Source organism: Strigops habroptila, chromosome 8 (assembly GCF_004027225.2).
Source record: "Strigops habroptila isolate Jane chromosome 8, bStrHab1.2.pri, whole genome shotgun sequence".
Taxonomy (NCBI): Eukaryota; Metazoa; Chordata; class Aves; order Psittaciformes; family Psittacidae; genus Strigops; species Strigops habroptila.
Window position 1 is genome coordinate 17,451,507 of NC_044284.2, and position 12,391 is coordinate 17,463,897.

Consider the following 12,391-nt stretch of genomic DNA (forward strand, 5'->3'; position numbering starts at 1 on the left):
TCTTGACAGTATTACGATCTGACAGTTTACATATATTTGTCTCCTTTTTCTTCATTCTTTTTTACTTCAATTGCTTGTAATATTTTTCCTAATATATATTAAAAAAAAAAGGGGGGGGGGGGGGGGAAAGAAAGGAGAAAAGATAGATGCATAAGTTATAGACTAACTTAAGAGTTCCCTATTTCCTGACCATAGACCAGGCTTGAAATATACAAGGAAGCCTCAGCTCCAGAAAAGTTCCCTGAGAAAACACGAATCTACCACTAATTATATCCTTTTAAAAGCCTGGAGTAAATGTCTTACAACCATATAGCAGTTGAAACACATCAGCAGACGTCTAAGGACAAAGATAAAGGCATGGGAGGGAAAGGGAGAGAAAAAGAAGAGGAAGCTCAGGAGACTCACATCTTGATTGGACATATCCCAATAAGGTCTTTCTCCGTAGGACATCACTTCCCACATGACGATGCCATAGCTCCACACGTCACTAGCTGATGTAAATTTACGGTAGGCAATTGCCTCTGGTGCAGTCCACCTGATGGGAATCTTGCCACCCTGTCACAAATAAAAGAAACCGCAGGCTAGTGAGTCACTGACACAGTAAAGTGTGTGGCTGACACTGTTCTACGCTGCCATTAAGAACACAAAATGGTTTTCTGTGCGCAATTCCAGAATCCTTCTTGAAAAGGCATCCACTTTTTCTTCTTCTTGCCATAAAACTGTCAGATCCAACCAGGAGGCAATGCTGCCCATCTGTTTTCTTTAGTCACAAGGAGGCGAACCAGTAAATTGCTAAATGTATTTTTATCAGCCCTCTAAGAGATCTCTGCTTAGGGCTATGATGAAGCATGAGAACAAGCCAGGGGTTTTACATAGTATATATTAGAGATTTAGTTGACAAAACAAATAAGTACATGCTGGCTGTTAATTACTATTTCCTTGCTTGCCTGTCTGACCTGTTTGGCCTGTTTCAGAAAAATGGGATTATAAACGTTTTACTTTTCAGAAAGGTAAAATAAAGAGAGGATAAACTGGGAAGATTTATGAATACTGTGGTGTTTCCCATGGGCAATATCCCAACTCCTACCAGAGACGTGAGACAGCAAGCAAGCCTCTGGGCTCTCCCAGTCCCCGTGGGAGGAGCTCAACACCAGACCATGGCACAAGGCTGCTTTTAATACCTGTTGGAGAGAACTGTCTCTCGTTACAATACTTCTTTTTAAACAAGTAAAAACAATTGGGCATCTGATTTGGGCCACTGAGATCCTGCACTGTTTTAAAAGGAACTCATTCTATCCTGTTTATTTGATTTTGCCTTAGCTGAGTGATCACAGGCCAGAGATTTCTCCTTTTGTTTATGCTAATATGCAAGGTGTTTTTAATTGAGCTTTTGGTTTCCTGCAGTTCCATCTGGGGGCCGACTTAAACTGAACAAAGGTTTTAGGGTTTTTTTCATTTGCTTTTATGCTTTTTTGATTAAGTTTATTTTGGTAGGTTTTTTCTCAGCAATCTTCTAGATAGTTTTTATTCATAACTGAATGCAGCCTGTGCATACTCAATGGTTTATTGTTCTAATATCTCTCTCAACTGTTTAATATGGACTTGTTCCAAAGCCAAGTGAAATGAAAAGGGGTCCTTCTCATGGCTTCTTTGCCCTTTGCATCAGACCCTTGGTGAATCAGGCTGAAGCAGTATTGCCTCATGTGGCTATGGGATGCTCTCACTTTAATGAATTATACTACTAATGGGGAGCAGAACACACCATCTCTTAAAAAAGGACACTTTATCCATTCTATTGCATCGCCTCTAGTTATGAAAAAGCTCTATTCCTCCTTTCAGACACAGATGCATGGACATTGTTTATACGAGGTTGTCATTCTAAAAATTGTCAATAAGCTCTTCTTATTTAGCTGCTCAAGTATGGTGGAGTTCATCCAAATTTTCCTGATCCTTCATTACTGATACCAAATGAAGACAATGCACTGTAAAGCAAATGTCATTGATTCCCTGTAGTTTACTCTTGAGAGCAAACATAATACTGTATCTCCACTCACTAAATTCAAAGGGAAGCTTTTCAATCGTTTCTGTCTTGCCCTTGTGTGTTCGTCTAAACTTTGATTTCCCTGAATACAGCTTTTCAGACTTCTGCTTCTTCCACTTGTCACCCTTACGAGTCAGAAATACCAAGGCTGGCCAGCATTTAATACTACAGGAGTCTATCCTTCCCTGTAACAAACTGTGAATCCATTAAAGGATGAGTGTTGGGATTAAACTGCAAAATCTGAGTGCTGCAAACAAACTCTGCACTAGGGAGAACAGATGGAGAATGGCAGATATTTAAAACTGAAAAAAATAAGCAATTAAAAAAGGAGACTTTATAAAGTCTGACTTTTTTTTTTTTTCCTTCACGTGCATGTTAATTACAGAGGTATTGGTAGAAAGGCTGGTAATCGTCAGGAAGTTGTCTTGTGGCCAGAGGTACTTACGTTAGTACTATCCCACATGCAGCATATTAATATGGCTTTAACAAAATTAGTTAACAGTGGGATGCTGAAATATACATAAAATGTGAAAAAAAAAAAAAAAGGAATGCAGGTTTCTCACTTTTCCCAGTCCAAATTATTTAGGTCAAATTTATTACTAGCTTTGCAATGGGAAAAAGTGGACTTATGGGTTTTGATACACTTCCTGTATCAAACCTCAGTGGGACTAGCCACTTGGAAATCATTATACATGTCTGTAGATATCAGAAGGAATAGAAGGCCAAGCTCTAATTTCTGGCATCAGATTCCTGTCATGCACTCCAGCACACTGAAGGAACCAGAGGAATACATGGGTCACATCCTCAGAGAAAAAATACCGATGTAGCCACTGATGTTGTAGCAATATCACTGCATTAATTTATACAAGCTATGGAGTCTGGGCCAATGTTTATATTTAGGCCATGATATATGTTTCATTGTGACTGAGATTATTTTAAACAAACCATTGTCACCTCCTACACAGTCAGACAAAACCAATATGTAGGCAAGAAAACCCACTGGACGTTTTCTTTCCTTCCTTACCCGTGTGGTATAAGCTGCTTCAGGGTCGTCTTCCAGGACCCGGGACATGCCGAAGTCAGACACTTTGCAGACCAGATTGCTGTTGACTAGTATGTTTCGAGCAGCTAGATCCCGATGCACATAGCTCATATCAGACAGATACTTCATTCCTGAGCCAATGCCACGAAGCATCCCCACCAACTGGATGACTGTAAATCTGCCATCATTCTTCTACATATGGGGAAAGGAAGAAAATCACAGAGCATTAAGCTAAAAGCTACATTATTGCTGTTGCTGAAATTGGCAAAGAGCATATCTCTGGATTCCCATCTTCTCTCAAATAACATGCAATGTTATTTCCTCAGTCTCCTGACTACTATCTATAATTCACCAGTAAAGTAAAAACTCAGAGGTTCTGTCACAGCTTCCACTGATGCAGTATCCAGTTTGCAATGAATCTGGTTTTAATGAGTCTATAGCATTGCAATGTTTTCAAAAATAGAGCAAATCAGAACTGTTCCCATTAAACGTGGATTATTTAAGACCCTGCTATTTAAAAAATCACATTTATTCTATATTCTTCCACTTTACATTTATTCTGGTTTTCAATAGAGGGAGGCAACACCGGGAAACAGAATTTCCTAAGTACAAACATAATCTCATTTAAAAATGCTGAATTTTCAGTATCTTTCTGAAAAAAAAATAAACAACCCAAACAAAAACCAGAATGAAAACCAGAAAATGTCTCCCAGTATAAAATCTCCTTAGCTTATTATGAAGAAATCACCTACCCTGAGGAAAGCATCCAAGGAGCCATTCTCCATGTACTCAGTTATAATCATTACTGGTTTACCTAGAGTTCGCAGAAAGAAAAACACAATTCCTTGATGAACACCGATGTTAATGGGATAAAAATGGGTTGCACATGATTTTACTGCCAAGACACCTGGCTTACACAATCTAATTTAATTTGAAAAGCACCAAGCTTATGCCTCAGCTGTGGGGAGCAAGAGAAGAAATATTATAGGACAGAAACATTCAAAGGGCCCCATCTGGAAGGTTAACCCTTTGGTTGGCTCATTGACAAGGTCTTTAACTAAAGTGGCTCCTGTTCTCTAAGGAGTATAGGAATTGATAATTGAAAGCTAAGAGATAAAGATCTGTTCAAACTTGACAAATATCTTTAGTGTAATTAAATTGCTTGCAGACTAGCAAGCCTTCCTCTTTCAAAATGGAATTTGTGAATGCTTTGGTCTCTCTGCCTCTTTCGAAAGATCAACGCTTTAGGCAAGTTAGAAGCTGTCAGCAGCTACAAGGTATTCCAAGACAACTGTGTTCAAGAATGAAAAAAACAGGCTATTCCTCTCAACTTTCTGTCCTGAATTTGTATTCCATGTCTCTCATTATTTATAAATGAGCCAAAGCCATTTGCCTCATGAAGCCAACCACAGGATAAATGATTCAATGAATTGTGTCACACGTGGGGCATAGTGCTTCTGCAGCACTCCGCTTTCCATGCTGCAATACAGGCAGGCAAGCTGGGCAATCTGAAGAGAAATGTAATGTAATGTTACTGACATGGGGATGCTTTCTGGGCACTCTTCTGCGTAAAACAACAGCAAATACATAAATAATGCTTGACGTTGCCTTTAAGAGCTTTCCAAAGTCATACAACACTGAAACTGAAAACGTTTAGGTACATATAAGTAACACTAATTATTTCATGGGGTTAAATCATGCTGGATATTCAGCACCTAGAGAGATATTTGCAGAAAAAGGTCCAATATAATCTCCATTTTAAAGCAAGCATTCGGAGCTTATTGGGAGTGACTTTAACAGAGATCAAATAGCAAAAGCCTGGTCCCAAGATGAGCACTGTCAAGCCCACCTAAAATCAAGGGAGCATCTGATGATGAGTGCCAGGCTGCGATGGCAACCCTTCCTCCCAGTTCTGCTTTAGATACAGAAACTACAGAATTTCTTCCTAAACAAAAGACAGTACCCCAGAGAAACTCTGCTTTTGTACTTCATGGAGCAGCTCTGAATAAGGGGATATTACGGGAAAAGAAGGGTTCAGTGGACATGTCACCTAGACCGCAGACAGCTCAATTCTGTCTTGGCATCAGAGGCATCAGAACTACTCAACTTTTCCTTGCCTCTGTCACCAGCAAGTACCTGTTCCAGAACAACCAGCTATAAAAATTACCCTACCATGAAATGTTGCAGCATTGAAAGTTCTCCTAATCATTTCTACCTCAGCATGGTTTTCACCAAGATGCTTTTCTCTTCATTTGTCAGGGATTTCCGGTTTTGAAGTAACCATTATTATTATTATTATTATTATTATTACTTATTTTACAATATGCTATAGAGACTGACTGTACAGAAAATTTTACATCATTTCACTTAGGCCAATATCCATGTGCAATACATCACTTATTTCACTCACCATTACTTATTTTACCTTTTCAGTCCCAATCTATTCTTCACGGGCCTTTTACTATTCCTGCTTCTCCCTCCCTTGCCAACTGATATCAAAACTGTCCCTGGTTTGGTCCCATGCAAACTGGTATGCCTGTGAAATGCCAGTCTGGCAGCTGAACCCCTTCCGATTTGCATGAACGCAGCAGAGAAGTAATGGTATTGCAAAAAGTACACTGCTCTCAATGAAGGACTTAGTAACCTTGGATAAGTATACACACCCTTAAGGATCATTCTCCCTTTAACTCACATTTGCAAGCCTTGTTTGATAGAAGAAAAGTTGAAAGAGAGAAAACTCCAACCAAATCTGCATATGTCACTCATTTATCCATTGCAACTGTGACCGGAACCCTTCCACTGAACAAATACAGCTAAATGAGTTTTAATTAACCTTCGTCAATCAAAAGATACTATGTCAACGTAGAAAGGAAGAAAGGGAGACTCTTTTAGTGCATTAACATGTAATTTCATTACTCAGGCACTTCTTCAGCAGGGGAGGGGGATAGAGAGAGAAGTTACCATCAGTGAGTCAATTATTAAAGTACTTGACTAGCAGCCAATAATGTATTCATGAGTTTTTGCTGTCTCTCCCAACCCCCATCTACGCAACTATTTATCTCACATTTTAATTTTCCGTTTATTAAATGCATTCATTTATCACAGCATTCAGAAAACCTATGGAGAAACTGAGATAAATGTCTTCTTAAGTAGCCCTGTTTACCAAACACACCAGCTCTGAGGTAACCAAGCTGGCTTGCTGCGGAAGCATCGCTTACTGCAAGCCAGGCAATGAAATGTTCTCGGGTCAGGCTACCACCTCCTCGGTGAAAATTTCAAATCATTTTAATTCAGTGACAACTGCATTATGCAGATGCATATAGTCATTTATAACTGCTAGAGCTGTAATAGCTCAGGGCGTTCCGGCCTCAATGGAATTTCAACACAAAGATTCCCCTGTTGCCTTTCTTTTACAAGGGTGCTAGAAAAATTACTGTCTATAGCAAACATGGTGGCCTGACCACAACCACCACCCCTTTATTACAACAGCAACAAAAGGAAAGACTCAGGCCTTAAAAAATTAAACAGAGCATTATCTTTTCATTTCGGTTTGGAGGAAGACCCTCAGTAAATGACAGTCAAATGAGCAAGGGTAAGTTTTTTAAAAACACAAGCGACAGAGTAAGCTTTCAGCTCCCACTGACATTCAAGAGGGACAGGGTTTTTCAGTGGTATTGATGGCTTTGACAACCCTGTATGGGAGATACTTTACACTAGTATTTTACTTTTTAACTTTGCATCCATATCTAATTTCAACTCCTCACACTATTAATACCCTCCATTCATGTTCATCATGCACACCACTAGCTGCAGAATATAAGCTTCACAAATTCCACCCTTTAACAGCAGCTCACAACATGACTGCTTTCTTTGCTACCCTGAGCATGAGCCCTTACATCCAAATGGTTCTTTTAAGATTGCCCATCAGTGCCAGGCTTTGCCAACATGGTACGTAGGGAAGTTGGAATAGGGACAGTAACTACACTATTGCAGTGGCACCATATCAAGTCAGACCCAAGCGCATCTGTCTCACAGGTGTATTTTCAGTTCTACCCTACCAAGAGAATCCAGCAAGCACTGTCATTCTCTTTCTAAGGCAGGGTTCATGGCACAGTGCATGCTAACAGACTTAAAAAACCCCAACCAACCAACCAAACAAAAAGATTGGCCAGGTAAATTCTGCAGAGTGGAATTATCACACCTGTAACTCAGAGAAAACAAATAAGCAAGTTTCACTCTAAAATAGCCTACTTCATTTCAAAGGCTTGCTCCTTACATCTGTGCTTTGTACCTTAAACATATGACTCTGTATTTTTGTTTTGGAATTTTTCCCTCAACCATTTTAATTCTTTGCTCACCATCTGCTTTTGCCTATTCTGTAACAATCAGCTCAGCCTAGTGAAGATATGAAGGACGCCTGCTTGGCATAGGAAAAAGAGAGGAAAAAAAAGGCAAACCCTGCAGTATTAATTCCCCCTACAAAATCACATACAAGCTTCCTATGGATAGAGTATCAGCTGAAACCATAAACCCATTTATAGCTGACAACAAGATTAATGACTTGTCCTGCACTGATTTCCTCCTATTAGCTATCAGTGGATCTGTTCCATCTGTCATTTCCCAGGAAAGAGGCTAAAAAGAAAAAAAGAACCAGCACACACCATCACAGACTTAATTTCTCAGTGACTTCCAAATTGGCCTTGTCACGAAAATGACCTACTTACATTTAGTAACTACGCCTTCCAAGTGGATGATATTGGGGTGGTCAAATTGTCCCATGATACTGGCTTCACTCAGGAAGTCTCTCCTTTGTTTATCAGTGTAACCAGCTTTTAGAGTCTTGATAGCAACACAGATCTCTCTTTTTCCTGGCACTTTGAGACGTCCACTGCATACTTCACCAAATTCCCCTTAAGGAAAAAGGCACGAGAATCCATGGTCATGAACATGAAGCACGCACTTTTTTGTTGTCAAACTGTTATGTCAGTACATTTGGGGGAACTGTCACACAAAAATCACAGGATCCCAAGTTTTCGAAAAGCAAATTTAAACGCATATTTACAGGGGGAAAAAAAAAAAGCAAAACTTCTGGCACTTACCCACACCAATAACTTTTTCAATCTTTATACAGGAGGCATCAATTTCTTTGGCAAATTCCCTCACAGCTTGGTTTGGATCCTCATATGTAAAAGGATCCACATATGTTCTAACACCTGCAAGGCAGAAATGTTTTATCTGAAGCCACTGATCTACATGCTGCTAAACACAGAACATATGAGACTGAAGCCTTAATGATATACAACAGCAAAGAGAGTGTACAATAAAAATGTACTGTAAGCCAGGAATGACTGGTGAAGGAAGGAAGGACTTAATGTATTTTTTCCCCCAGTGTGACTTTTAAAAATGTAAACATTTAATATTTTCTTAAATCAATATTCAATATTCAATACTGAACATTGACGTAAGGGATCAGGCTTTTGCCAATAAATGAGCTTCACAAATCACTGCCAACCCTAACAGGCCAATAGCCTGCCTACAGACCTGTGAGACTAAAACACATCCCATTTCCTTTTTGAGAGCCCAAGAAATTCTGAATTCCAGTCCTAGGTTTGGTACCTGGATGACTGAGATGGAAGTAAAAGTAATAGATGGAAAATAGATGGAAAAAAGGCAGCAAAGTTCACATTCCCTTTCCTGCAGGATTGCCTCCAACCCATCCAAAACTGCTTTAGCAGAGTATTGTGGGAAAAAATCAAGCTTAGGTATCACTGGCCAGAAACAGATGTTCTTCAGTGGAAAGGAACAACAGAAAAATTTGATGAACCTTTGTCCTGTCTGCCCCATCAAAACGTTTTACCCAGATACTTCTATTTTTCCTGTTACTAAAGTACATATTTTTGAAGGAGAATGTTTGTAAGAGAGGCAAACAGAAACATATTCATCCCAAGAGGAATATCATCCCCTATTTCACAAGCATCAGAACACGAGACATGTTTTACAAACCAAATGAAAAACCCAAGCACCACTGCCTTTTACCTTGGTTCAAATGTTTCTCCTCATCTGCCTCTTGCTTTGCCTTACTGTACTTACTGCGTCTGTTGGAACAAAACACAGCATTACAGTTCCAAGTAAGTATCTTACTTTGAGACAAGCTCAGTTGTCTTGACCTGCTGAGACTTGAGCTGTTTGCACCTGCCACGACCTGTGCTCGGCAGCTCCCCTACAACAGCCCATGACACAACATACACTTACCAGAGGGGTAGGAGACTCCTCAAACTGCTCTCAGTGTTATTGGCATCAACAAAGCATCAAGGGAAACACAAATCTATTTTGCATCTCGGCATTTAAAGAAAGAAAAGAAAGCTTGTGTTTTGGCTACCTTTTCTTCAAACATACATTTGCAATTCTGTGCAAAAAGAGGCCAAATTTCTTTTTAGCCCTATCATATATGGATTTAAATGCTACAACAAAGGTGTTTTGGTAGACTGATTTTCAAACACAGTTAGGCAAATGCCAATACCAGCACACTTACTTAACTGCATATTTAAAACTGGAAATAAGACTATTAACACAGAAATCAGGATCAGCAAAATCAGCAAAAAAAACCAACCCCAAACCCCCCTGAAAAACAAAAAAACCCCACAAAACCCAAAAAACCTCTAACCATCAAAAATGCAGATCCCAAGGATTTTATTTATTCTCTTAATCACTGTATAACTAAATGGGGGACAAAGAACTCCTGATTGCAGGCTGTTCTACTAACCCTCTAGCTGGAGACAATAATGTAGTATAGTATGTTAATTCTATAGATCACTATTTCTACACCTACACACATGATATTGTATCCAGTTATGTATTTAATTAGTTCAGCTTTAAACTTCAATGAATAAATGGCATTTAAGAAAAGTTAATACAAGAAGTACTCTGCTAGGGAAGATATTGAAGAGTCAGCTCAGCCAAATGTGTACTGGGATTTAAAGCTCCCCAGCATCTAATGGTATGTAGATGTAGAGCTTTGATGTGGGCTTTTACCCATCATTCACTGAAAGTTCAGAACCAGACATAAGAACAGACATTGCCCAAGAGAAGCACTTACTGTTGCTTACTCCTCAGTTTGCCTGTTCCTATGGAAGTCCAATTCTCCCAGCATGTCAGACCCAGGCTAGCTAATTGGAAGAGTCTGGACTAGAGAGAAGAAGAGGGAAGGCAGAAGGAGAAACCAAGCCTGGAGCAGAGGAGGCAAGACTGGCACTGCCTGAAACATACAACCTGCTGCCTGGCGTAGGGCGGGAGATGACCAGGCCTGCCAGGGACACTGGGGTGAGACTGGGTTATAAGTCTGAAAATGGTGAATAGGTAGAGCAGGAAAATGGGAGTGGGTGAAAGACCTATCAGCAGATAGGAGTTAAAAGGGGTCAAAACCTCATGGATAACAGGAAGAAAACACATGACTGAGAGCTTCACTTGCAGCAAATCTTCCTGACTCTCACCATTCCCCTCCTGTCAGCAAAACCTTTCTGCCCATTAGCAAAAAGCACCTCACTTCCCACTCTGTGCCTGGCCTGCGGGGAATGGCAGCTTCCCATCACTGCCAGCTGAAAGGCCATTTCCCAGCCTTTGTCTTCACAGTCCTTCAGTGCTGGGTGTTAAACACACTACACCAATAATAAAAACTATAAATTAACCATGAAAGAGAAGGAAAAAAAAAAAAAAATTAATCCTGTTTGACATGTGAAGGCTACCTGATCTCTGAACCAAGCCTCATAGCTCCCAACAACATCAACAGGACTTGTTTTCAGACATAAAGAGCAGGTACACATCCAACCATAAATGGTTGGGAGCTTCTTTTCTTGATGAAAGTCAGTTAAACGCAAATGGCTCCAAATCACAAGAAGAGCATTATTAAAAAACACACTGGATCCAAACATCAATTTAAACCATTTATTTGCCCGAGGACTTACAGCACTGGTATAACAGTGCTGAGTTAAATAAAAGGACTATGTTCTGCTCCCAGTTACTGAACTGAATAAGAGGGAAGAGGCAGCACAAATCTCACCCAGTGCCATATTGGACCAAGGCAGCTAAGGGGATTGCAGAGATTGTTTCATGTATTACACAACTTCTCTCAGAGAGAAGAAAAAATAGAAAACAAAACAAAAGTAATCTGCATTTTAAGCAGGACTCCTTCAAATTAATTTTATTAATGTTCAGGCACAGATGGGGAACATGAAACACAAACAGTCTTTGTATGAAAGCATTTTAGGTATGGAAAAAATGCTTTTTATCTTATTTTTGAATGTACAATCACCCTAACAACAGATAAAAAAAATAACCTTCCCCCACTAAAACCCAAAGACATGCAAAAAGCAAAGGGAAACAAAGGGATTACTGTTCAAGCAATATAATTGTAGCTTATTAAGTTTAAATAATACCTTCCAAACTAACTACCTACTTCCACTTCTCCCTGTGTCACCTGTTGACCTCTCCTGCTCGGCTGGGGGCAGGAGGCTCCTGCCTGCCATTGTCCTGAGAGCAGCATGGGAGCCCTGCACCACGGGGCACGCAGGGCTGGAGCTGCCTCTCAGGGCAGCTCACCTGAGTGGCAGAAGGGAGCCTTTGTCGCAGGCTTGAACCCCGTAATTACAGGGATTTTGGTGGTGGTGATTAAACAGACGGCATTCAGGAAAAGAACAGAGAAGCTTTCAGAAACCATGGGGGTCAGAGGCACAGGCAGGTCTACAGGTGGGGGCTGGCGATGAAGAGGAGGCTGAAACGGAGGGTGTTAGCAGGCACTGAAGTGAAACAGCACGGACCTGGCGCCACACCGCTGCTCCCCCCTCCTCCTCCCCACACAAAAGAGGGGTCAGGGTGCTGCAGTGCTCAGGCGCCAGGCTGGTGGAGCACCAGGTCCAATGCCATCGGCAAAGGTGAGCAAATGTGTTCAGCTTTAGATGGAGCAGAAGACAAACCAATCTATCAACTGGAAGAATTTCTAACAGAAACTTTTACATGACCAAGGATTCTGTAAGGCCATCTTACTCCACCCCAAGCCCTTTTAGAAAGTGGGTCTTTCTGTTTTATGCTGTCCCAAATCCTTTACAACTCTATTTGAGATACTGCAGTTTCACTCAGTGGTTCCTGTAGGGCAGGCCTTAGAAACACTCATGCTACCTCCTGCACTCTGCTCTACAGATAAGCTCATCTGAACCTCAGTAAGTTTAAACTAACATTTAGGCAGATTAGTTCTCATGTTAACAGAAACACCATGGTTGCAGGACAGAACCAAACAGCTTGAGGTGCCTGAAGGC

At 40.5% G+C, this 12,391-nt stretch overlaps 1 protein-coding gene across 1 annotated transcript in view; it reads right to left on the reverse strand.

The window, feature by feature from the left end:
- The window catches only part of EPHA4 (EPH receptor A4), a 109,088-nt gene that overhangs the window by 10,886 nt on the left and 85,811 nt on the right, over positions 1–12,391 (reverse strand). The window contains exons 9-14 of the mRNA XM_030494928.1: positions 9,120–9,178; positions 8,183–8,296; positions 7,808–7,993; positions 3,836–3,897; positions 3,066–3,275; positions 406–555 (exon numbers count right to left, since the gene is read on the reverse strand). Of these exons, the coding sequence (XP_030350788.1) occupies positions 406–555; positions 3,066–3,275; positions 3,836–3,897; positions 7,808–7,993; positions 8,183–8,296; positions 9,120–9,178 (781 nt within the window). The remainder of the gene's footprint in view (positions 1–405; positions 556–3,065; positions 3,276–3,835; positions 3,898–7,807; positions 7,994–8,182; positions 8,297–9,119; positions 9,179–12,391) is intronic.